Source organism: Perca fluviatilis, chromosome 2 (assembly GCF_010015445.1).
Source record: "Perca fluviatilis chromosome 2, GENO_Pfluv_1.0, whole genome shotgun sequence".
Classification (NCBI taxonomy): domain Eukaryota; kingdom Metazoa; phylum Chordata; class Actinopteri; order Perciformes; family Percidae; genus Perca; species Perca fluviatilis.
This window is the reverse complement of record NC_053113.1, coordinates 34976655-35000794: the sequence shown is the minus strand read 5'-3', so window position 1 is coordinate 35000794 and position 24140 is coordinate 34976655. Positions and strand designations below refer to the sequence as shown.

Genomic DNA, 24140 nt, shown 5'->3' with positions numbered 1-24140 from the left:
AAGGTTAATGTCCTGAATCATCCAAGACAAACTGGGCTACCCTTCAATTGGATCCCATTAAGCAGAACATAAGACGGTGATTGGATATGTTGTTCTTGATTAGCTAGTTCCATTCTCACTAACCATCCAAATCCTGTTAGTAGGGGCAGGAACAGTGTTTACCTGTCCACGACCCATTACCCCCTAAAACCCACAATCCACTTATGTGCCAAGACTTATAAAAGCTGTTTCTTCAACAAGACGTTATTGTAGACTCATTTTGGGCATACTCATCTATTAAAATGTTGTATAATAATAATACTGTATCTGTAGTATGATCATGCAAATGTGAAGTGGTAAGAAAAGTAATATTGCTCTCTTTCTGAAGAAGCGGATGCCAAGAGAGGACTGCCCAGTGTTTACTTAACCATTATTGGCTGAGAGATTCAACCATTTTAAAACCATTAATCCTTATTAAGTATTAAGTATCCTTAAATTAGTATCTTTAAAGTTTTAAGGAGAGTATTCTTTCTTCAGAGTCTGACATATGTATCTGCTTACTGTTGATTGAAATTGAAAATGGATCACTTCCATAGCATGATCGCTTTATGTCTTCATCCTTATTTCAAATGGAAATTGTATACATCTGTATAATTCAGCATGTTCTGTCACTACACTGAACTGAAGAATCTGTGAGGTTAAAAGGGGAACATCACTGATTGTACATGATCAAGTCAATTTACTGCACAGGGAGCACTGCATTCTGGGAGGACTTTTTTCTCAGATGGACCCTGAGAGGATTACTTAAATTAGCCTACATAATTTAAATAATGCTTTGAGACTAAAAATGCTTAGCAGAAAGCCTGGGTCATTTCATTTGAAAGGCATGCACTTAATTCTATAATGTGCACTAATTATGTGCAGGTAGGAGTTGAGTGTTTGCAATATAAATTACAAATGAGATATACTGAAAAAAGTCAGTATGCATACAAAAAATGTGCTATTGATGTACTATACTTATACACACACGTGACACATTTCTTATGACATACTATATTCTGAATTATATTGTTTTATTCTCTATCTATCCCCGTCTACCTGAATGATGCTGCATTGATACAGTGGTCCAAAGAGTTATCACAAACTAAGACTGTTTAGTTGTGCCATCTTAAAATCAATGTTTAGTAAATGTGTGTCCCTAATGTAACCGGTTAGAACTGGAAGTGGAGAGGAGATCTTAAAATGTATGGAAAGGGTCTTAAATAAAAGGTCTTAAAATGCATTAGTGTAACTTCAGGATTCCTGCATGTATCCTGAAATGATCTGAATACCTCTTCCACCACTGATTAACAGTAGATAGTACATTATGTGTACGGTTACTTTGTAGTAGAGAATTGGGGCACCAGGTAAGGAAGATTCTACCAAGTTGCATTATGGAAAGTGTGGTATTTAGTGTTTTTGGGGCTTGAGCCATAAACCTCAGGATATCGTGTGCTTTCCTTTGTTGAATTTTTTTTTTTTTTTAATCCCATCTCTTATTATAAAATATTTATCCATCCAAAGCTGTTCAAACACGTTAAAAACAAGTCAACAAGAACAAAGAGGGTAAGGTAGACGCACTTTATTCCTAAAACAGAAGCTGCACCATCAGTAGCGGCACACAATTATATGTACACATATACACACGCAATTACCTAAATCTGTTATATAAAATATATAATCTGACAATGTACCTTTTTAATTCCTCTGCAGAGCTCATTGAGTTACTGTGCGAGAGACTCTGGAGCCAAAGCAGACAGAGAGGTAAGTCTCCTCCACTCATTGGGTGGGACACAAATGCCCAGGCCAGCTTTTACTTCATTTTTACAGCATGGCAATAAAAAGGTCTGTACCCTTTGAAAAAATAATATTCTAAAAGCAATCTACAGCAAATTCACTTGAACAGGTTTTTCCGTGTTGTAATTGAGAAAATTACACTTTTTAAACCAATTCCTTTACAGTGAGATGTACACACCCTCTAGGATTTGTAATATATAAAAGATATTAAGCATTAAAAATTCCACATTTAAAAACTTACAATAAATAATATATGCAGGCATTTCATTAGGATAAAATTTCATAGATTGCAATCTACAGTCATTAAAAAGACAATTTATTCTCCTTTATGAAACGTCCCTTGATCTTCCAAAATGCGAAAATGGATTCTTGGCATCTGATTGATTGATTGGAAACTTGTAGTCAGTGTTGTGTGAGATACACTGGGGAGGAGGAGGAAGGATGCTTCCTCCACATTTGCCCTGACGGAGCGTGAGGTCCTTTGAGTGTCGGGGATCCTTCGTTGTTACTCCACGATTCGCCTGAGCGAGCCATCCAATCAAATCTCAGCAGTTTGATCCTGTTAGAGTTCAGAGCATGTTCATGATAAAGTTGTACATCTGGGTGAGCACCACAAAGTGAACAGGCAGACAGGAGCGTCGGTCCTGGGTCGCAGGGTCGCACGTCAGCCAGGAGAGGGCGTTGTATTGCTCTAGAACAAATCTATTAAGCAGAGGGCAGAAACAGCTATGTTAATGCATGTCCCGCATCATTCTTTTCATTTGAACCTGCAGTTCTTAACTTGTGCAGACTCTTCTGATGGTAGCAGCTTACCTGAGCACATCAGAGGTGTGGTTGGAGTCCAGTGGGTGGGAGTGTTTACTGTGCAGGAGCTCATCTGATTGGACAGAAGACACGTGCAGGTGCAGAGAGGCCTGAAAATAAATAGATGAAGACACAAATGAAATCCAAGTCTTTTAGATTCATATGTGCTTGTTAGAGATACAGACCATATTTAAATGGTTTGATAAAGCATTTAATAATCATTTGTCAAGCTAAAATACCAACGATTATCTGGTTCCTGATTGGAAAGTGAAAAGATCTTTGCATTTTGGACATTTTTAGATGTCACATTTGGCTTTAGTGAAGTATAATGGGCATTATTCAGTATAATCAGCCAATGAATCTGAGTAAAAAAAAAAGAAGTGGTAGTTGTAGCCCTACTTGAATGTGACTGACTCCAAAGATCTAGTGCTAATGTACCTTGAGGAAGAGCGGGCACTGGTTCTGGGCTTGAGGGCAGGCAGACCAGAACCAGTCGGGCAGTGGTCCAGCCTTGGCTGTGGAGACAAAGTAGCCCAGCGCCATCGGCTGCTGCAGGATGTTCAGAGCCTCCTCATGGGACTCCATGCGGTCGGCACTCTGGCCCTGCGAGACATTGATGAAATTAATGAACACGGCAAGACTTGTTTCCTACAACATAAGCCACTAGGTCTATTTCGTGTCATTTATGTCCCGTTTATAAACTTCAGGCTTCATCTACAGGCAAAATGTGATTCAATTTTGAAGTTGCTTTATCTCTGTAGATGATGCAAGAATTAAGAGATAATACTATAATATACACTAAATTGTAAATTGTACTCCTTTACCAATTTGAGGGTAAAAACAAATGAAAAGAAGAAACCTGTCTTGGTTCTTCATCATAGCAGGCTTGCAGGTAAATGATCTTTATGGTTTGTAATAGAAATTTAAAATTAACTTTTGTTTCATCATTTAGTTATAAAAAAAATAAAATAAAAAAAAAAAGGTGACAGACCTTGTTTCCATCTCCCCCCTGGTGGTAGTGGGAGCCAGGGGAGTGAACAGGCGAGGTTGTGGGGGAGTTGGGTAAGATGTTGATGAGGTCTGGATCCACCATGTCGTTGTCAAACAGGTCAAAGATGCCCATTCCATCAGATCCATCTGCAGAGGGGAAAAAAAAAAAAACATGCCCAGAGCTCAGAGTTTGTCTGGGGCTCAACTTAAGTATACTGTATGAAACATTCAGGAATTAGCATCTCTTGATGATAAGCAAGATGATGTTGAAGTGATGCATTTCTTTTGAGGCCTCGTCAGCTGCAGAACGTACCGGGATTTATGGGATTGAAGTTGATGTCAATGGGCTCTGAAGTGTTAGTGTTGACCTGCACCATGGCTGAGGTGGGGAACACCAGGATGTGTGTGCAGGATGTGTCCTGAGGTGTGCTCAGCTGCGACGTCTGCATGTTGAGTGTGGTGCTGCGGCCAAACACTGAACCTGTTGACACGGAATCTGCAGAGACGAGACAGACAATCAGATTTTGAGTCCGCGTGAGTACTCACAAACGTAATTGGGCTCTCTGTTACAAAGCCTAAATAAAAAACGGGTTACTCTTTTCCTTTACCTGGCATGATGACAAAGGAACCCTGGGGCTCCATGGCAACCAGACAGGCGCTAAGGATGCTGGGAGTGTCGGCAGCAGAGATGCCACACAGCCTACACGTCTCCTTCAAACGTTTACTAAGAGACTGCAAGTTCCTCCTGCTCAGCAGAATACTCCAGTCTTTAACAGGGATGAGATTAGAGCTCATTATTCTGTGTTCATGGATGAAAACAAGCCACATAACATGTTCTACAAAAATTGCAGGTGTGTGTGTGTGTACCTCTCAGCTCGCCGTGGCCCATTCTACCCAGCCGTCCAATGACCACCCTCCATGGCAGTGATGTCACCTGCACCAGGCCGAGACACCACTCCCACAGCTTTTGTAAGCCCACTCGCCTGGCTGAGCCCTTTTTCCTGCGAGCCCTGTAACAGACAAACCATATGTACTTTAAATACAGACGCAACTTTATCAATAACTAAACTAGCGATCCTGTGGAAATTATGCAAGTTTTTTTTTTTTTACTATTCACGAGTGCACATACCGATTGGGTACATCAATACTAATGATGCAGGTCTCCAGCAGTTCTCCGTGTTGGTCGGTGCAGGAGGCCAGCAGCCAGCGCTGGTCATGGGACAGACAGTAGCCGACAAACAGGACGTTGTACTTCTGGGAGGCCTCGCCAAACGTCTCCCCGAGCTCTGTCTGCTTGTCTTTCACAGGAGCCAAAATGAAGGGCGGTGTATACAGACGCAAACACTCGGGCCTCTGCGCAGAAGGAAAACTTGTTAGTTTAAAAGAGAAACAACAGAGGACACCACAACCCAAAGCCAGACTCTTCACCAGAAGTCACACCAGTGTCAGATATCCAGCCCGAGTGACCGTTACCTCTGGGTTCTTGAGTGCCATGTCGATGGCAAGACCGGGTCCAAAGCCCGTCAGAGCCTTGAAGTTAGTGGAGTTGGGCAGAGGCCGACGACACTGAGTGAACACTGAGAAGGCCAGCGACTTGAGGTGCTGGCCGTAGAGGTGACGCTCCCCACTGCGCACCGGCTGCAGCAGATACTGGCAGGGAACGATCTGACAAGAAAAAATAAAATAAATCAACAACAGTGGTACTTCAGTCAGGCATTCTCTATGTCAACATCACTAGTAGCTCTTTTGCTAACTTTTAGTTTTCAGTAATTGTGGTTAGTTGGCTTTTGAAAAGCTGATGGAAAATTCTGGGTTGCATCAAATGAGGTATCTTCATTCTTGCTTACTGCAAAGTGAGTAGCACGCACTAGTAGAAAAAAAGTTATATAATTAAATAAATAAAATGCTTAATTGGCAATTTTAGTTTGTGACAACATAGTTTTAGTTTGTGACATGTTCCAGCTGTGTTGTAAGGTTTGTCTAGATTCAATGAAAATATTCAGCTTCATCCAAGCGGTTACATTTTTGTCATTTTTCATTTAGTAAAATGCCCTTTACACAGGGAACATAACTAACAGCACGGCATGTGCATACTAACTTAAAGGAATACGCCACCATTTGTTGAAATGGGGTTATTCACCATCTCCTCTATATTTACATAGGTGGGCAAACGCATTTTTGTCTCAGCGCATGCATTGTCTTAGTCCGGCAGCCCCGCCGCTAGCTTAGCTTAGCGTAGTGAATGCAATCCTTTGTTGACGGTTAGCATGTCGTGAGTAAAAGTGAGCCAACAACAAAACAACCTAATTAGTTCTTGTGGCCTGCGTATTCGCAACAAGTACAAACAGCAGTGCGGATTAAGACTAGGCAATTTCCTAGGCAGATGTTGATTTGGGACTATATAGGGTGGAGTAATATCATGCAGCACCTGAAAGCGCCCAACATACCGGCATGAATATTAGCTGGCTATTTTTCCTACAGTGAATGGCAAGGAACATGGCGGATTTTGTGAGAGACAAAGAGGATGACTTCTCAGACAGTGAATATCCAGAACCATACCTCTATGAACCAGATTTTTCAGAAGAGGAGCTGCGTGCTTTGGAAATAGAACGACAGGAGGAGGAGGTTGCGATCGTCTAACAGCCTGAGGACGTGAGGACGAGAGCCGACACAAACTGGTGGTGTGAGTGTGGGGGAATATGCCAACCTATGCCAACTGAAATAGAGTGTCTGTGCTGTGGCGAGTGGGACAAGTTACTGCCGTTGATGACCAGGCTCAACGTGTCAGATCAAGATAAGCGTGCCCGCAGTTGTGTCACAGCTACCAAGGATTTCTCGGCATTGATCCATCCTGGAGTCAACTTTTTTTCCGTGCGATAAAGTCAACTGGGGAAAACGCCGAATGGACCCAATAAAAACAGCTGTCCACAGAGTAAGTGATTATTGACACATAATGACACATGGTTATTTTACGGGATAGATCAACCCATATTAGACCTGTACTCGCACAGAGTTGCTGTGTGATATCTCTGCGCCAAAGTAGCAGTGTTTTGGCTGTGCTTCCACCCAATATAGTCCCAAATCAATATCTGCCTAAGAAATCATTTGGTCTTAATCTGCACTGCTATTTGTTCTCGTGAATACGCAGGCCACAAGAAGTAATTAGGTTGTTTTTTTGTTGGCTCACTTTTACTCACGACATGCTAACCGGCAACAAAGGATTCCATTCACTACGCTAAGCTAAGCTAAGATAGCGGAAGCACTGCTGGACTAAGGCAATGCATGCACTGAGACAAAAATGCATTTGCCCACCTATCTAAATATAGAGGAGATGGTAAATAACCCTATTTCAAAAAACAGTGGCGTGTTCCTTTAACAACGAGTGAAAATCAAATACTAAAGATGCATTATATTCTGACAGTATTAAAAAAAAAAAAAAAAAAAATGAAATATACAGTGACAACCTAGTAGAAGGATATCACTGGCTCTATTCTACCATTGCTGCACTAAAGATTAATGCTGAAACTAATAGCACATTCACACCTCTAGGGTTTCAAAATCCCCTCTGACATGTTGATGCAATACTGTGACACTATATCACAGGTGTGGCAGTTGCCACCTCAATTAGTGTTTGCTAATGAGTCCCCTACTCCTTCTCACCTCCTGTTGTGCCTGCTGGTAACCTGCTCTGCTGAAACTAAACTGTCAAAAGGGGAGCAAATTAGTTAAACTAAGGATGACCATCAATCACCGCTCATCAGGAGACTCCTGTGAGGAAGACAGCTAACCGTGTGATCTTAATGTGTCCATATAGTAGGCCTGTCACGATAACAAATTTTGCTGGACGATAAATTGTCCCAGAAATTATTGCGATAAACGATAATATTGTCGTTGAGAGACCATTTGCATCCAATATAATGATAATGCCATAATAATGCAGGTACACCTTTTCAAAGATCAATACACTTTCATTTCTAAAGAATATTTTACACTGGAACTGGAAGAATATCCACAATATGTCACAATATGAGCTCCTTTAGTATGTCGTCTTTCACGCTGATGTACAGTTGTGGAATTGCCGTTTGTGACACGTATGTTCTCAGACTACAGACTCTGTACTACATTTTACAATTATGTAACACTAAATATTATTAAATTTAAATAATATATAATTAATAAATTAAATCTATCTATCTATATGGCTATCTGCCACATGGCGAGTAAATGTTTGTACGAAAATAGTTCTGTTTTTCAGTCTTCATTTTGGCAAAGGTGCGGCTTCTGCTCCTCTGCAGGTTGGAGCTTCGTGGGGGCGGGCCCACCCACCCACCCACCCAACTCTGATATACTTTCCACACTCCGTGTCCGCGGACAATGTAGGCTTGTACCGTTAATGTTCTGTGCATTGTCGGACACATGCAGCAACTTTCCTAAACCACTTGCGAGACTGACAAGTCCACAGTGGCGTGTATGTCCGAGCCTGTCCCCCCCTCCCTCCTCCACCTGCAGGTTGTCAGCTGTATGGTTCGGAATGAAAGGGAGAAAACGGGACGCCGAGTAACACGGTTGATATCTTTTTTGACGGCGCCTTAACTGAAAAGTGCTGCGGGAAACCCTGCTCCAACTCTCAACTAGCGTTTTCTGTCTCTCTCCGCCTGGAGTCCCGCCCCCACACAAAGACCATGCGACTGACAAGAGGGTTCACTCCTCGTTACGCTAAGGAACCGAGAGTGGTCCTCCAGTGTCTTTGGTAGAGAGAGACGAGGAAAACAAACAAGCATGCAAATGGAAATTATTTTTTTTTTATCGTGCGATTAATTGACTATCGTGACAGGCCTACCATATAGTAACACTACTCCAACCCTATACTCACTCAATTATAACAGAAAGAAACCATCAAAGCACTGGGACTGTACTGTTGGCCCGTACCTGTACTGAGACAGCGTTTCTGATGTATGCAGGCAGGAACTGGAGCATCTCCATGTAGCAGCGCAGTAGGCCCAGTGTGTAGGCGCTGGAGTGGACCTCTCTGACGGCGTCTTCGTAGCTGAAGGGGTCGACGATATACACCACAATGGCAGGCGGGTAAGACACAGCATGGGATTCTCCGTCTGTTGGCTTCCCCACTTTGTCTCTCTCCATTGTGCTGTTGATTAAAAAAAAAAAAAAAAAAGGCACATAATGATTAAGATATCAGTCCTAAAGAAACAACCCACAGGAGATATAATCTAAAAAATATAACAAACAGAAAAAGAGGAGGAGCTTTGTTTTGCATGTCAAATAAACTAAATTCTATGCTGTTGTATGCTTGGCTGAAGTTTCAGACCAACAGACAGCGGTTTGTTGTGCATGTAGGTGCGGCGCGGAGTGGACTCAGCAGAGGAGCTCGATAGACAGAACACGTCACTTAGTAAGACTGCTTGCTTTTCGTGGTTGTAAATAGAACTTTTAGGCCTAACTTTATTTCCCCTCTATTGTCACAATCCACAGCGCTGCGGAGGAGGGTCTGGCTAAAGGCCGTTTTACAGTTGTGGAGGATCCACGCAGAGCTCTCGCCGTAGCCTACGTAAGTGGCCTGATGTTTATACTTGTGCACTGGTGTGTGCGTCGAGCCGGCGTGTGTGTGTGGGGAGTGGGTGATAGAGTAAGTGAGAGAGTGCCGGCGATTAGCTTTCAGAGGGAGTAGCGACTCTAGAGTCATAGTGAGAGAAACAAAGTGTCTCCCCTGTTCTTTCTGACCACGGTTGGAAATCTGGAGCAGTAGAAGGTAACTCTCTCCTTGATTTCACGTTGTTTATGGAAGAAGGAGAACCAGGAAATGAGTCGGGGGGGGGGGGAATGCAAAACTACCAAGCCACGGCCGAGCGACGGGTAGTTACATTTTTCAAGAGGTGCACGTCAGGCTACGGCGTAGGGTCTGCGTCTATGCCGGACCCTGCGCCGTCAATTCGACGCACAACTATAAAAAGGCCTTAATCCACACATCATTCCGGGATGCAATATTCCCCCCCACTATGGCCACGCCAAGACCCGCCCTTCAATAGCTACCGATTTGGACAGAATCGTTCATAAATTAAAAAACACATTTCAGTGAGGACAAAGATCGGGGTGAAAATGGTCAGCTGCAGAAGTATGTTGGTGGCACTTTATCTTGATTTGTTGGGCAAAACCAAGCCGTTTTATGTAAGATTAGACATTCATCACCCCTATATAGCCAGAATGGAATGATCCTTTGTTTCATAAGCACATTTTCCAACCGCTGCAACAATTTTACTGCGAGATCGGCAGTTGAATCAGGCTCCTTAGATCGAATTGTCGAATAGTCGACTATTCGGGGTCACCCCTAGACTACACTATTACAAAAAGGTTATCAATTAATGGTGGATACTGAGATATTAAATGTTTCATAAGCAAAATTAGAGCATATCCATAAACTAAATGTATCTCATGGTGTAGGGAGTGACTGCTTTGTAAGTAAGAAGTATTAAGACAAAACTACCCATCAGCAACAACAAAACTGAATCTCTCCGTCTGGATGATTAATTGACTCTCATTGTGGTAACCTACCTCTCTGGCGACTCAGTGGGACCTTGAGGCTGGTTGGCAGAGGGTCCGTTTTCTGCCAGCCCCCCTGCAACCTGTGGGTTCGACTGGGGCCCATTCTGAGACGTGCCGCCCTGCAAGCCTGTTGTACCAAACGGCGAGTAAGAGCTTGGCTTGGCTGCGGCCATTCCCCCGATAGTCTGGGAGCCTGAGGAGGGAGGGGTGCTGTTGACCGGGGCCGGCTGGGCAGAGCTGGTGCTGGTAGTGTTGGTGCTCTGGGGTCCTGAGGAGGCGCTGGAGGTCTGGGGGGAGGAGGAAGCCACAACCGGGCTGCGCTGGGACAATAGGGAGCTATCCAAAGACTGCTCTGACAGGTATGGCGCTAAAAGAGGTGACAAGGTAAAAAGAAAATCAGCTATCATTTTTACAAACCATCTGAGCTTCCTCATTTGGGGTTTTTAAGCTGAATGAGTAAAGATGTTACCTAGATCATAACGGCACACTTGAGCAAAGAGTTTGAGCTTATTAAAGGCTTCATTGTTGCCGTCTCTGGCAGCCATCTTAAGAAACCAGTCACTAAGGGGCTGCTCTGCCATGCTCTTGCCTTCTGTGGTGCCGACTTTCAATACGCCCTCTGGGTGACTCTTACAGATGGGCCTGTGTTGCCCAAGCTGGCATGCCTGTCGACAAAAAGGGAGTGAATGCAAAAATGAAACTGTGTGAATCACTTCATGAGAGCATGAAAACGTTTTTCGTGGGGCATGTCAGTACAAGAAGGATGAGTTTCATCCTGCCAGGTGCGTACCTCATATATACTACTCAGATCTTTGAAGAAGGACTTTGCCCCGCGGAGCAGAGCGTCATTTTCTGGGCAGATGACAACATAGCCCACATCTCTCTGGGAACCAAAAGGATCCAGAAGAAGCTTCTCCCAGTAGGGCAACCCAAAAGGTGACAGCACCACAAAATCATACTCATAACCGACCAAAAAAGTGGGGATGGGCAGAGGCTCAGGAGACTCATCTGTACCTGTAGTGGAAAGAAGACAAGGGTTCATCTTTCTTTCAACAACCACAATATTCCAAAAAAAAGATCTCTAAATATGTAAAAGACTGATTAGGTACAAAAACACTTTTCACGTACCATATGATCCCCTCCCAGCCATCTTGTGAAACTGTTGCCAAGTGAGCGGTCCCTGAACGCCCCAGGAGCGCACACTCCTCTTCTTCTGAATGGTGTCCTGCAGCACAGGCTGGAGGGACAACAACACCCGCAGGACATCCTGAGAGAATAGTTTGCTCATGTCTGCTGCTACAAAACGGAAAAAACAGAAAAAAAAAGTTTTAACTTTTTTTTGTAACATGTAAAGTTAGGAATGAAAAGAATAAGCTTGTACTAAGAAGAAATGGTGACACAAAAATACATACATTTGCATTTTGGCCATTGATGAAGACAGGTGCTTTTCACTAGTGTTTCATCTACTTTGCCTCCTGACATATTGTCCATGAATTGCCTGCCATGCTCCAGTGCCATGTAGCAGTCATTATAACAGTCCCTCTCTTCCACCCTCAGAAATGAACTGGGGGCAGAGCTCTGCTTCGGGTACTCCACGCCCGCCATCGGGGCAAAAGGGTTGGTGCACTGGTCCTGCAGCAGCAGGATTAGCTCATCCGGAGGTTTCTCTGTCAGGCTGCCGGCCTTGTGCGTCGTGGAAGCTCGCAGCTCTTCGAAACACCGCTCAGTGTCTCGACTAGCGTCCGAGCCCCGTACCACCACATCCAGCTCGTCCTCCAGAAACAGCCCGGCCAATTGGCCAAAGCGGCGATTGGTGACGGCGCTGAAGCCGCAAGTGCAGGGGTACTGGGCCTCGCCGTTGTCCTTGAGGTACACGCCTACGTCCGCTCCTCTGATGTTCATGTTGCAGACGCACACGCAGCAACTGTCAAAGTTGCAGTCCTTGAAGAGGTTCATGACCGACTCGGAGAGAATGAGGGTGACGTAGAGACTGTGAGCCTCGGGGATGGAAGGTACGGTGGCCGGCTCAACGGAGCTGAGTGGTCGGCAGGTGGAGGCAGTGGAGGCGGGGGAGTAAAGGTCAGAGTTGTCATACTTGAGCGAGCCCTGGACGCTCGCTGGGCCGCGGGGAGTCCGTGGAGTGCGCGGCGTGCGAGGCGTGGGCACGGAGAACCGCGGCGTAGCTGGGGAGGGCAGGATGCCTGTGCCGCTGTTGCTGGGAGGGGCACTGCTGGACATGAAGGGTGTGTGGGTCTGCGGGGTGTAGGTCTGGCTGTAGTCTGGCTCCACACTGGGGACGTTACTGTTACACAGAGAGAAACAGGGAGTCAATTTTATTTCTAATCATTGTTCCAGTAGATTTTCTACTTTAAAAAGAAATCATAAATGCTATTTCCAGACTATATTCTTTTCTTTTTAATTGGATTTGAAGATTTTCATCATGTATTCAGAATTATGTGCAATAGCCTGTTAACATAACTATCAGTTTAGGTTTGAGTTTGGCTGGAGACACTAATTCTTCTTGAATGTTGTAATAATTAGTTTCAAAATTTTAACAAACAAAATTACTTTATTAAAATTACCAATCTCCGCTACTAACAGACAGTAACGTGTGTACTTGTAAGTTTTTTTCCAACTCCATATCCTTTTTCAAAAGTCAACAATAAACTTAAATGGCAATTAATTTATTCATTCTTTTTTTTAAAAAGATTGTTAGTTGGTTAAAATGACATCATAAGAAAACTGTACTTTTTCTTACGTTATAAGTTATTTTGCATGATCCAATGTGCAGCTGTAGATGTCAGTAGCATTTAAAACCAAATGCCATATGAATATTTGTGGCTGAACTAAATGTAAAAAAAAAAAAATCATAGGATGAAGCCACAAGTTTCAAACCTAGTCGCTGTAATAGGAATATATACAGTAAGCAATATGCTGCTTTAGTTAGTGGACTCCTCCCCAAATGGTCCCCTTCCCCACTTCTCTGAAACACTGACCCCCTGTTATCACTAAATGCACCAACCTGTCTTTGGTGAGGAGATTGACATTCGTTACTGGGGGTATCAGTTCCATTTTGCCCATGGTCCAGCTGGGCGTGTACACACAGTCTTCTGGCACTTTGATAGGCAACATACACTGGCTGGGTAGCATCTTCAGGGGTGCGTACATGGAACAGCCGATTAACAACTGACACGTCTCCGGCTTGTATACAAAGGAGAAGTCCTAAAAGTAAAAAAGAAAGTGAAAAGGGTGAACACCGATGTAGCTACATTTCCCACTTGCTTTATGGTTGGCAGGTGTGTTGACAGGTCATACCTTTATTTCGGATGGCTTCGGGCTGCAGAATCCCTCCTCCACCTCCATCTTGAAGTGGTTGTTGAGCTGGCTGCCATCCAACAGGGTGAGGCCCGTCCCTGCTTCCATGCTATCCTTGCTCCCGGAGTTCATGGGGGAGTAACCCTGCTGCTCCAGGGAGGGCGGGGTGGGAAACATCTGGTGCAGGTCCGCTGAGCCTACAGGAAAAAAAGTCATTACTCCTCTTTAAACATGGGTAAAAACGTTACAATACGCAATGCTCGGTCTCCTTACTTATGCAGGACAGGGGGTCCAATGCGGCTGCTTTATTGTCTTTACAGCCAAACTTGTCTTCTGTTCCAACTCCAGCTCTTTTGGATCCAGGCTGTGCAGACGGGGGAAAAAACAAACAAACTGTAAACTCAATACGTCTTCAACGTCAGTGTTTCAACAGGCTTTACAGACCCGACTCGAGCGTATCAGAACACCTAAGAGTAAGATGTACAACTTTCAACTAACAAGTTTGTTTCACCGTACTGATGCTCTTACCGCTAGCTCATCTTCATCCGAATTGAAGATTTTATCCAGGTCGCTGTAGGACACAGCCAAGTCGTTCTCGTGGATAAGGCTGGTGGAGGCTAAAGGTTTACTGCCTGATGGACCCTGACCATCTGCACCACAAAACAAAATTGGGAGAGAAGACCTTGAATAAGACGCCAAACTCCAAACATTAAATTTAATTAGAATGTCAAACCTAGCGGCAGAACAAACAAGGAAAGGCATTCTCACCGTCTGCTGTTCCAGCTCCTTCGTCGACCTGGGTTGGGTCAAAAAAAGAAACCGATCGCAGGAGTTATTGTAATGTTGTGGGACGACCATTACATCATTTTACAGTAGATGTATCAGGGAAACTGCCAGTTTTACTTGCATACAATGCTCTATCAAACTTATTCTGAAAATCATAACAGAACACGTTTGTTTACAAGAAAACTCTTACCATGATTCGCCAAAACAACCAAAAGTTCATGAGCTGCTATGTTACAGTAAATAATATTTAATGAACTTTTGTCAGTACAGATACCAAAATGATGACACTTTTTTCCAATACCTCAATCATTTAAGGAATAAAAACTATTTTCCTACACAAATTATTAGTTCTGTATTTAACAACACTTTCTTTTAACAAACTTTGTTCATACACGCACACACATGTTGTAAATCTCAGGGTTCCAGTCGGTACGTAACCAGGAAACGGAAGCAGATTTAGCGTGAATTCCTGTGATATACCGGGATCTCAATCCGGTATATCAACCCTAGTCAGGAACCCACCTTGTGTTTCTTGTTGCCCTCTCTCTCCGATCCAGACTTGTCCTTCTTCTCGGTGAAGCTGAACTCCTCATCTCCCTCTACGAAGGCGTAAGGGTCTGGCTCATCACCGTGTTCTCTGTCTCCTGTGGCAGAGGCCAGATGGCTGTTTCTCCGCTGGGCGTAAGTCTTGATCAGCTCCTGGGACACCTTCAGGGGGTGCGCGGAGCCCGACATCAACCTGAGACAGAAGGAATTGTGCAGAGATGCTCAGACAGATTGCAGGTATGCCGTAAAAATGAAAAGCCACATTTGTTTTCATGCAGCTGAGGAGTAGTAATTAAACACTTACTCGGTGACAGACACGACACTTTCTGTTCCTCCGCCTCCCCCAGAATCATCTCGTATTTTATCCACAGGTAGCTGGGGCGTCAGGAAGTTAAAGGCCTTCTTCCTGGGCAAGTTAAAATACTTCCAAGGGTTGTGGGTGGAGTCTTCATTGGGGTTGATGGCTGAACCCACAAAGACGGTGGGTTCCAAGGTTTCACTGTAGGCTGGGGGGAAGGCCAGAGGCATAGGCATGTTCTCCAGCTGAGGCCCCTCGGATGAGCTCTTCTGTGGCAGCAGACAGGGCTCCACTGACGGCGGGTAGAACGGTTGGTGAATGGGTGTGGACGAGTTCTTCATGCCACCTGGAGTCATGTCGCCTTCGACGTGATCGCAGGGATGTGGGCTGAGGGGCGGGGGAGGCGGGGATCCGACGAGGTCTGCAGGGGGACCGTGTGTGTGCAGCGTAGGGGCTTTGGAGGGCACTGTGTCTATGTGATGCAGGCTGGGATACGAGCCCTCCTCCTGTGATCTTAAACATAGCCTCTGGGTCTGTGGCTCCAGGGACGGCTCTTCGCTCACAGAGTTGCGGTGGTGGAAAGGCGTCTGCGGCCTCTTCTGCTGCTTCTCCCCCTTTTCCAGCTTCTCGCCCAGCTTGTGCTTGGGGGCCGGCTGGGCAGGCTGGCCTGATGAAGGCGGGTGTCCTGAGGTGCTGCTGGATCGCTGTTTCTGACTCTTATGTCTGTGCGGAAAAACACACAATGCTTTTAAGATACTTTCTTTTGATTGTAGACATACATCTCAAGTCACTTGTGAATGCATTCTATTCAACATACCTCGAGCAGGTGCAATGTGGCCTGTGAGTACACTCCACAAAATCCCAAAGTCCAGATTTGTCCGACTCCTCTTCACAGGTCCCATTGGTCAATGTAGTAAACTTCCTCCTAATAAAAGATTATCATTTAAATCAGTCACCATGGAGGCACTTATTTGACTGGCAATGGTAATTTTGAGGAAGAGATGAAACTGAACGTACTTGTTCCCTGTACGGTTTATGTTACACTCCTGCCACACAGACTCCACCATCTGGCTGGCCAGCCTGCGAGGGATTTTACCCCCATGAAGAGTGTTGTTAGAGCTGTAGCCATCCGACGCAGCGGACAACTTGAGCCACCTCTGGGCAGGCTGATAATCTATAAGGGAAGAAAGAAAAAAAAGTGCAAGTGTGCAATACCGTTAGTACGCACTCTCTCAGAAAATAAAGGCTGACCAATGTGTTTAATTATGGTCAATGTAGTCCTCCTGGTCTTACCAGTCTGGGCCTCCTCTGGGGACGTTGGAGGAGTCAGAGTGACAGAGGACATGGCAGGATCCCTGTGAGCAGCCTGGCCCTGCTGAGCACCACACAGGCTTCCTGAGGTGTTGACTGAGCCCTGAGGGACCACAGGAGGGAGGTCCGACAGGGGGAGAAGCACCAGGCAGGAAGGGTAAACCATCCTCACTCCCGCTGCAACCAAACAAACACCACTTATTTCAAAAATGTGTAACTGCATGCAGAAATGAATTGCACAACGCTGCTAATTAAGAAGTCATTTTCGTTTCAGTTCAATCAAGGGACTCTGGAAGGTTTTCATGGGCCAAATAATTGTTTCCAACATGCGTTTACCTCATCAAAGAGTTTCACTTTACTATATGGTCATATTTATTATATACAATGAATTTACAAAACACAGAATTACTTGAGCATTTAAACTGAATATTGCTGCAGCTAAATCTTCTGTATTTTATTGTATCTTTCCATCAATTCTGTTTCAACCGACCGGGCCATTTTCGAAATTGTTGGCGGAAGAATCAAACAGGCGTGGAAAGCTGGCGGAAGCAAGAGTGAGACTTTCCTACATTTGTTTTAAACCCTTATGGTCTTTGTTGCAGCTGTGCATCGATCTCCAATCAATCCATTTTTTTTTTTATTATAAAAAAAAGGTACTATTTATACTTACAAGTAGGGCTGGGCGATAGGGAGAAAATCAGATATCACGATATTCTTGACCAAATACCGCGATATCGATATGGCGGTGATATTCTAGGGTTGCTCTGACAAAGTATCTTCACACTTAAGATTTTAGATAAATAATCATCAGTAACATAATATCTAAGTGGGGAAAAGGCAAATAATAGAACAGCTAGAACAGTCTGGTAAGTTCAGAAAAGTACATCACTTTACTGTAATGCAGCCTTTAAAACCAGGAAAAGACAATACTTATGTCATATCACTATATTACGATATCCAAAATCTAAGACGATATCTAGTCTCATATTACGATATCGATATAATATCGATATATTGCCCAGCCCTACTTATAAGATACATTATATGATTTGTCGACGAATCCCATGAAATTACCAAAATGAAGTCAGTTTCTCAAACCTTCCCAACTCTCCTACCCTGTCTGTACAACACTCTGTATAACAACTTAACTTATCCTTGAACATTCAGCAACATGAAGTTCAACACCTCATTTAAACATTAGGACGTCTTACCGACAAGGACCTCCACAGCTGCCAGGGAGTCATCCTCCCAGTCCGTATCCTCCATCTTGTCTTCCGGGACCTCCTTGGGATTGGGGCTGATGGGATAGAATTGCCTCCACTCTTCTATGAGCTTCTGAGTAGGGTGGTCTGACATCTTAAAAGCCTGTCCGGTGAGGGTCCCATTCAAGCCGTATGGGCTCAGGATGACTGCAGGGCAGAGAGGCGTCACAACATGTATGAATGTGTGTAGTATTAGGTTGTATGGATCAAAGAGTTCCTCACAGACCGACCACAGAGAGTGGGGCGCAGTGATATTCCCTCTGACAGTTATCCTGAATACAGGAGCACCCCAAGGCTGTGTGCTCTTACCGTCTAGTTTTCCCTATACACTAATGAAATGCAAATTATGAATTTATCCTGCCCATTGTATAAATACGCTGATGATATTGTGCTATTATGCAGACAGGAGACACAGTTAGTCTACATATTTTCACCATGTGTGCTTATTAAGTGATGTAAAGAAAGTGCCCTTTTTTATTAATGAAAGCAAGAATAAGAAGCTGGTTATGAAGAATCACCACAATACAATCATTTTTTTGTCACCCTTTTCGATTAATGATTAATTATAGTTGTAGCAGTAGGAGTTTAAATATTTAGGAACCTTTTTTGATTGCACTTTTAGTTTTACAGCCAATACAGAAGACTTTTTTTTTTAAAGCAATGGAGCGCTTGTATCTAATTAGGAAATTGGATTCATATGATACAAACAAGAATATGTAAGAGACTGTGTGTGTGTGTATACATTATTATTATTATTATTCTTCCCATTGGGAAATTTATTTTTAAAAAGACATCTAAAAGTTTTTTTTAACATTGTGCACAGCCTGTGCGTTCCTACCTTGCAAGGGGCTGGAGCTCTGCTGGGCGAGGCTGAGATGCTCCTCGTTCAGGCGCTGAAGAGGCTGATGTTGAGCGATCTCCACACTAGTGCACACGTTGCTGTCGCCGTGTACAAAGAAGGTGAATGCGCAGGACAGGTGCTCGCTGCAGGGTGAGTCAAAGACAATAAAAAAAAAGGCATTCAGCTGTTAGAGAGATTTGTCGCCAAGAATAAGCAGATCATTAAGTTTAAAAAAAAAAAAAAAAAAAAAAATTTACAAAAAACTTAACCAAAGCTTCACTTTGCAGTCAGCACCCAATACAATACCTAATGTAAACCCCTGCAGGCAATTTGTGGTTATTAATGTACTCTCCATCACTCATTGTGAAGGAATGACTCAAGGGAGAAGAAAGGACAGAAAAAGGGTGGAGACGACGCAAGTACAATTCCTTGCATTTCTGGCAATGATCCATATCATGCTTTCAGGTGACAACTGTTGCTTTAACATAAATTGGGCAGAGAACACAAAGGCCTGATAATACCTCTAATCAGATAGTGCACACATACAGTAACACGCTGCTTAAACACAGTTTAAACCTTTATCAAACCTTCTTGCGAGGCACAGGCTAAAATATGATTCAAAAATAAACATGGGAGAGATTATTATAGTGCTGAAATGTCAAAACAATACTCATATTTATTTTGTAACTACTACTGGAAGGCCAGGCGGCTAAATGCACTAAAATAGTACTTGTTGACATGGTTGCTGTAAAACCACAGTGCACACTCAGCATTTTCCAAAGACTGCCCTGTTCACCAGCCAGAGAGGGCAGGCGACAGCGAGACTGCCAGACTCTTCTGTCAGAGGTGCTGCGCTGCTGCCTCAAAACACACACACAGACACACAGACACACCTTTATGTAGAAACAGAAGCTACAAACCAGCGAGCAAGAAATCGCCTCCTGTTCTATACCAACAACTCTTTTATATAGCCGCTCAAACTCTCTTTGACAAAGCGGCCACAGGGAACTGAGCCAAAGGGGCTGTGCATCAAACACAAGTCAGCTTGGATCAACGCAGCCAAAAAGCACAGGCTGAAATTACCTTGTCAGGGAACTCCAGGATACACCAGCCCCCTCATTCAAGTGCAAGGGGACACTAAATCTATGTCACCACCCTTATGTGCAAGAGGGAAGGAACTACAACTGTGCAGAACCCCACTCTGAACCAGTAATTTATGTGCTGCTTGTATTTCCACAACAACACAGACCAGCTTTACCTTGCAGTTGGGAAAAGTGGAGGAGTGGACATAAAGCGTTACTCTTCAAGTGTTGTGCCATTACCTTAAAAAGTCTAAACTGAAATAGAGCTTATGCAACATGCTGGATGACTATTACTTGATGTGAAACTAGGTGGAAAATGTGTAACGCTGATGATGTAATTAGAAAATTGTAATATTCCTGTCATACTCAATCACTGCGATTGAATTCAGGGAATCAAAACTCTCTCGGAACATTGCAGGACCTTGGCGATTCCAAGCAACATGAATCTAGATGTAAATGCTTCATTGATATGAGTTACAACGGTATAGGAGTTCAATCAGAGGGCAGTCGACAGTCTAGTGAGTCATGGTTACACTGCTTACGGAAAGCCTTGTGTGTATTTGTTCAAGCCATTTTTCTTTCAGGAAGATGATGTCCCATTCCCTTAAACAGCAATTAGCTTATTGCAACATAGTTGAAATAATACAGCTGCAAGCACCATCTCTCCAGTTCAATCTCTAATGGGAATGTTAACAATTAAACCCTGTCAGAGGCCAGGAATTGTTATTGGAAGTTTAAAGCACAACTTCCATAACAATGAAGACATCTGCCCAGTGAGGCTTTCCACACTGGAGTACACACATGTATAACATTCAGTCATTTTTCTGTACCATGTCTTGAATAAGCATACAACGTTGCATGCATGCTTCAATCACCGTTTCCAACAAATACGTCACACTTCATCCACCTCTTTATAAAAAGACAACTGTAATAGCCAACCCCCACATGCTGCACATCTTGACCAGTCCTCCAATACCAAATACTGACTCATGTTCAGCACACGTACAATTCATGACATCTTGCTCTGCAGCCATATTTATTCTTCAGCAATTGTGCTGCTTCTTTTCTGTTATAAACAAACTGCCTTAAGGTACATGTAATCCAGACATGTATGATGTAGGTGGAAAAGGACTGTAGCTAAAGCTACATTTGTGGATAGTGACTATATTGTGGTCACAAATTCAGCTGACCTCTTTTTGGACGTCTGAATAAGTTTTCTGACTGATTGAATTTTTTTTTTTTATAAACTCTTTAAACAAATGTCAGCATGTTCATATGGTTCATGTTCATTCACATTAATAGCAACTTAACAATGCCAGAAGTAAAAGATAACTCATCATAACTTTTTTTCTGTCTGCTGTTAAGAAGCGGGACACACCTTTTATTAATGGTCTTCTCCTCCTTCTGGTATGGCTTAACAAACCACTTGCCGATGCGAACAAAGCCACGGTTCATGAGACACCGCTCCAACAGGTTGTGGATGGCTTTGAACAGGAGCGTTCGACATTCGTAGGACAGGCCACTCTCCCACTCCCCATCCTCCTCACCTGAAACAAGGTAGATACATTAAATCAGATACGTTTAACAAACAAACCTCTCTCCTTCATGATAAAGAAAACTGCCTCATGGCAATTGTAAACTGTTGTGCGCTAAAAATAGGTTTGATCCCGTATAAGGTTTTTTTTTTTTTTTTTTTTTTTTAAACAAGTTACCATAGTAATACCTGAAGTGACCAATTTCAACACATGAAAAACATTTGCTTTCAACATTCATCTTACCGGCCGTTATTATATAATAACAAGATCCAAAATAAAATAATTCAGGCCCTTGGATGTTAACATTAATGACTTATGTGATGGAAAATTTACTATTTTGACCATACAAAGTTAATAGTGAAAAGTTCTGAGTTTGTTCTGCATGTGAGGCCTACTCATGGAATTTTGACAAATGCTCTTCTGGAAAAAAATATTTTATCAAGAGCCATACTTTATGATGCAATGTAAATTTCCATCTCCAAATTAAACCTTCCAAATGTCTTTGCAGTTCATCTGTCAAAAATGTTGCTCTCTCTGTCTCTAACCAATCTGTGTTGTCTTCAGGTAACACTTGACCCTCCTTGAGACAGAATACCTGGTCAGTGTGGCATAGCTTAGGTTAGACGTACAGATATTTTTTGCCATTTAAAACTGGGGTCTGGGATAGATAGATATATATTAGTGTAAGCAATTCTAATAAACATGGAAACGTTGTTCAACACTTACTTGAAAGCTCATTATGAATAAGCTCAGCAAAACTGGGGTCATCCCCCCACCAGAAAAGCCAGAGCTCTCTACGACCCGGGGTGTGGTGCCTTCTCCACACACTTAGCACATCTGCCGCCAGGCATCGGCTGAAACTACACAAGATAGGGTCCTCTTCGGTGACCGGGAAAAGGATGGGCGAAGAGGTGGGTCCCTGCCACACAAAACGTCGCCATTTTATTCCGGTCAAATCCGCCTAAAGAGAAAGAGAAAAACAATGTGAGAATGAACACACAACATAGCTGCACAGCATTAAGTCAATCATCTGTTGTTGACTGCATAACTCAGTGAGTGTGTGTGTGTGTGTGTGTGTGTGTGTGTGTTTGTGTTTCTTCCCCTACAAACACAGTGATGTGAAGCTGAAGACTGCTGTCATACAGAAAATCACTTTGAATGAGAAAAAACAACAACAACAAAAAACACTAACCCTGCTGACATCTTGGAAAGTTTTGCAATACTTTGTACATGTGACACCACAATCATGCCTGCAAATATAACTGTCATGCACTAATTTAGTCAGCAGTTATTAACTAGTAACGCACCAGTGCAAGTCAGTCTAAAATCAGATTAGTTTGTCTAATGTATAACAGTAACTATGTGCCTTATTGACCAATATGCATACCACTTAATATTGCAGTGTCAACTTTAATAACAGGAAAATTATGTTTTTGACAGGTTTTCAATAATTCGCCTGTTGGATTTACCTGTTACCATCATGTAACTAACATTAATGCCAGTTGAGCATTTCTGTAACCAATGCAGTGTAAACTAGCTATCATGCTATTTTCATGAGCGACTCTTCAATATAGTTGCTCTGCAGCATGTGCTGTCTCTATTATGAAAGTTAGCTAGCGTCAGATCACGATTTGTGAGTTGCAGGCCCGATGCCTTCACGCCAGTCTGCAACTGACGTTACAAAGCTTGTTGCCTGATTAGCCAAAATGGCTTTCTGGCCTCTCAGTATCACAGCTAACGCTAGCTAGCGCAAAAGAGCAGAGAGTCTTACCAGGCAGAAGAGATTGGAGTGGCAGTCCTCCAAACTGGCCCCGTTTGGTACAAAGCACGAACTCATCCTTTCACTGCGTGGTTGTAACGTTAAAGTCCATTGTCTCAATCACCATCGGGGGCAATAGCTGATCCAGTTAACTCGCTGGCGAAGTGGGGTTCAGTTTTGATTATCCCGTTAAAGCGCTGACCAACTTGCTAGCTACAGCTAGCTACCGCTAGTCAACCAGACAACTTCTAGCCAGCGCTAGACACCACTAGCCCGGTGGCTAAGCTAACGTTAGACAGGCAGCCAGATAGCGTCAACTGTAAGCTTTTAGCTATTCGATTCATCAATCCTGTTTGAAATGTATTGTCTGATCTGCTTAGCCGCAAGCTTGCTGCTACATTACCTTAACATCAAATAGTCAACGTTAACATGACCTGAACAGACTAAAACCCAACACCAGAAAAGTTAGATGCGCAATAAAAAATACGAGCTCGAAAACTAAAAAACTTCACCCCAAAAGCTTAGTCCCTGGTGTGCTAATGCTAATGCTAATACCAGCTAGCTGATCTGAAACAATTTCAAAGCAAAGGAACTCTCCCCTCCCCCTGGTCTCTCCTAGCCTACTAGCACAAAAGCTAACATACCAGAGCTCCAACGCTAGCTAAATAAAACAATTAGCTACACCGCCCTCCTTTTCGCTAAAACCACCACAGGGCTCCGTCATAGTAAAACTACTCTTCAAACGGGTGAAATGCCAAATTAGCGAGACTACTCATCGGCTACTTTTCTCTGCCTTATCCATGGGTCCTGCAGATTTCCATTTTTTCAGTTCATGGATTGAATTCTTTAATGGCGGCCAGGAGGACAACTCTGCCTCTCAACTCCTATTGGCCAATTTGTGGTAATGGGGGCGTCATCCGTCTTCAAGTAGCTCCATGACTTCACAGTTTACAAGATGAGAGCTCCAGTGCATCTGTCAGACAGTCAGTGGTCAGTCTTCAATGATGTCTGTTACTGAACATGATTCACTGTGCAACATCTGCTGCATGTGACTGATATAAGAAACTGCGATTTAAAAAAAAAAATCAAAAAATGGAGAAAATTGTGTCTCTTTGCACATCATATGGATTATTATAAGAATAAGAGGAACATTAAATTAGAAGACTAAGCTTTTGTTGCTATTTTGCTTTGTGCATTGAATTATAATGCAGGTATGGAGTTATCTAGGTCAAGTTGTG

General features: G+C 43.3%; 1 protein-coding gene across 1 annotated transcript; it reads right to left on the bottom strand.

The window, feature by feature from the left end:
• Window positions 1-1585: 1585 nt before the first annotated feature.
• LOC120572910 (mediator of RNA polymerase II transcription subunit 13-like) lies at window positions 1586-23795 on the bottom strand. The gene is made up of 30 exons (XM_039822433.1): window positions 22915-23795; window positions 21870-22104; window positions 20987-21155; window positions 18524-18669; window positions 17635-17832; window positions 16406-16600; window positions 16130-16286; window positions 15930-16037; window positions 15119-15835; window positions 14791-15007; window positions 14251-14278; window positions 14011-14132; window positions 13756-13846; window positions 13483-13679; window positions 13190-13389; window positions 11580-12469; window positions 11296-11463; window positions 10958-11181; window positions 10637-10832; window positions 10177-10534; window positions 8539-8755; window positions 5083-5274; window positions 4739-4962; window positions 4477-4619; window positions 4218-4376; window positions 3923-4105; window positions 3611-3756; window positions 3058-3222; window positions 2629-2729; window positions 1586-2517 (listed from the first exon to the last, which is right to left on the bottom strand). Exons 1-30 carry the CDS (start codon window positions 22978-22980, stop codon window positions 2385-2387), a joined length of 6345 nt encoding a protein of 2114 aa, XP_039678367.1. The 5' UTR covers window positions 22981-23795; the 3' UTR covers window positions 1586-2384.
• Window positions 23796-24140: the final 345 nt, after the last annotated feature.

Excerpts from the sequence above, each read along its gene's own strand:
- LOC120572910 (XM_039822433.1), bottom strand. The coding sequence starts at position 22,980 with ATGAGTTCGTGCTTTGTACCAAACGGGGCCAGTTTGGAGGACTGCCAC. Across the intron at positions 5,275-8,538 it reads GAAACGCTGTCTCAGTACAG|ATCGTTCCCTGCCAGTATCT; the intron begins GTACGGGCCAAC and ends TTTTCTTGTCAG. Across the intron at positions 2,730-3,057 it reads AGTGCCCGCTCTTCCTCAAG|GCCTCTCTGCACCTGCACGT; the intron begins GTACATTAGCAC and ends ATTTATTTTCAG.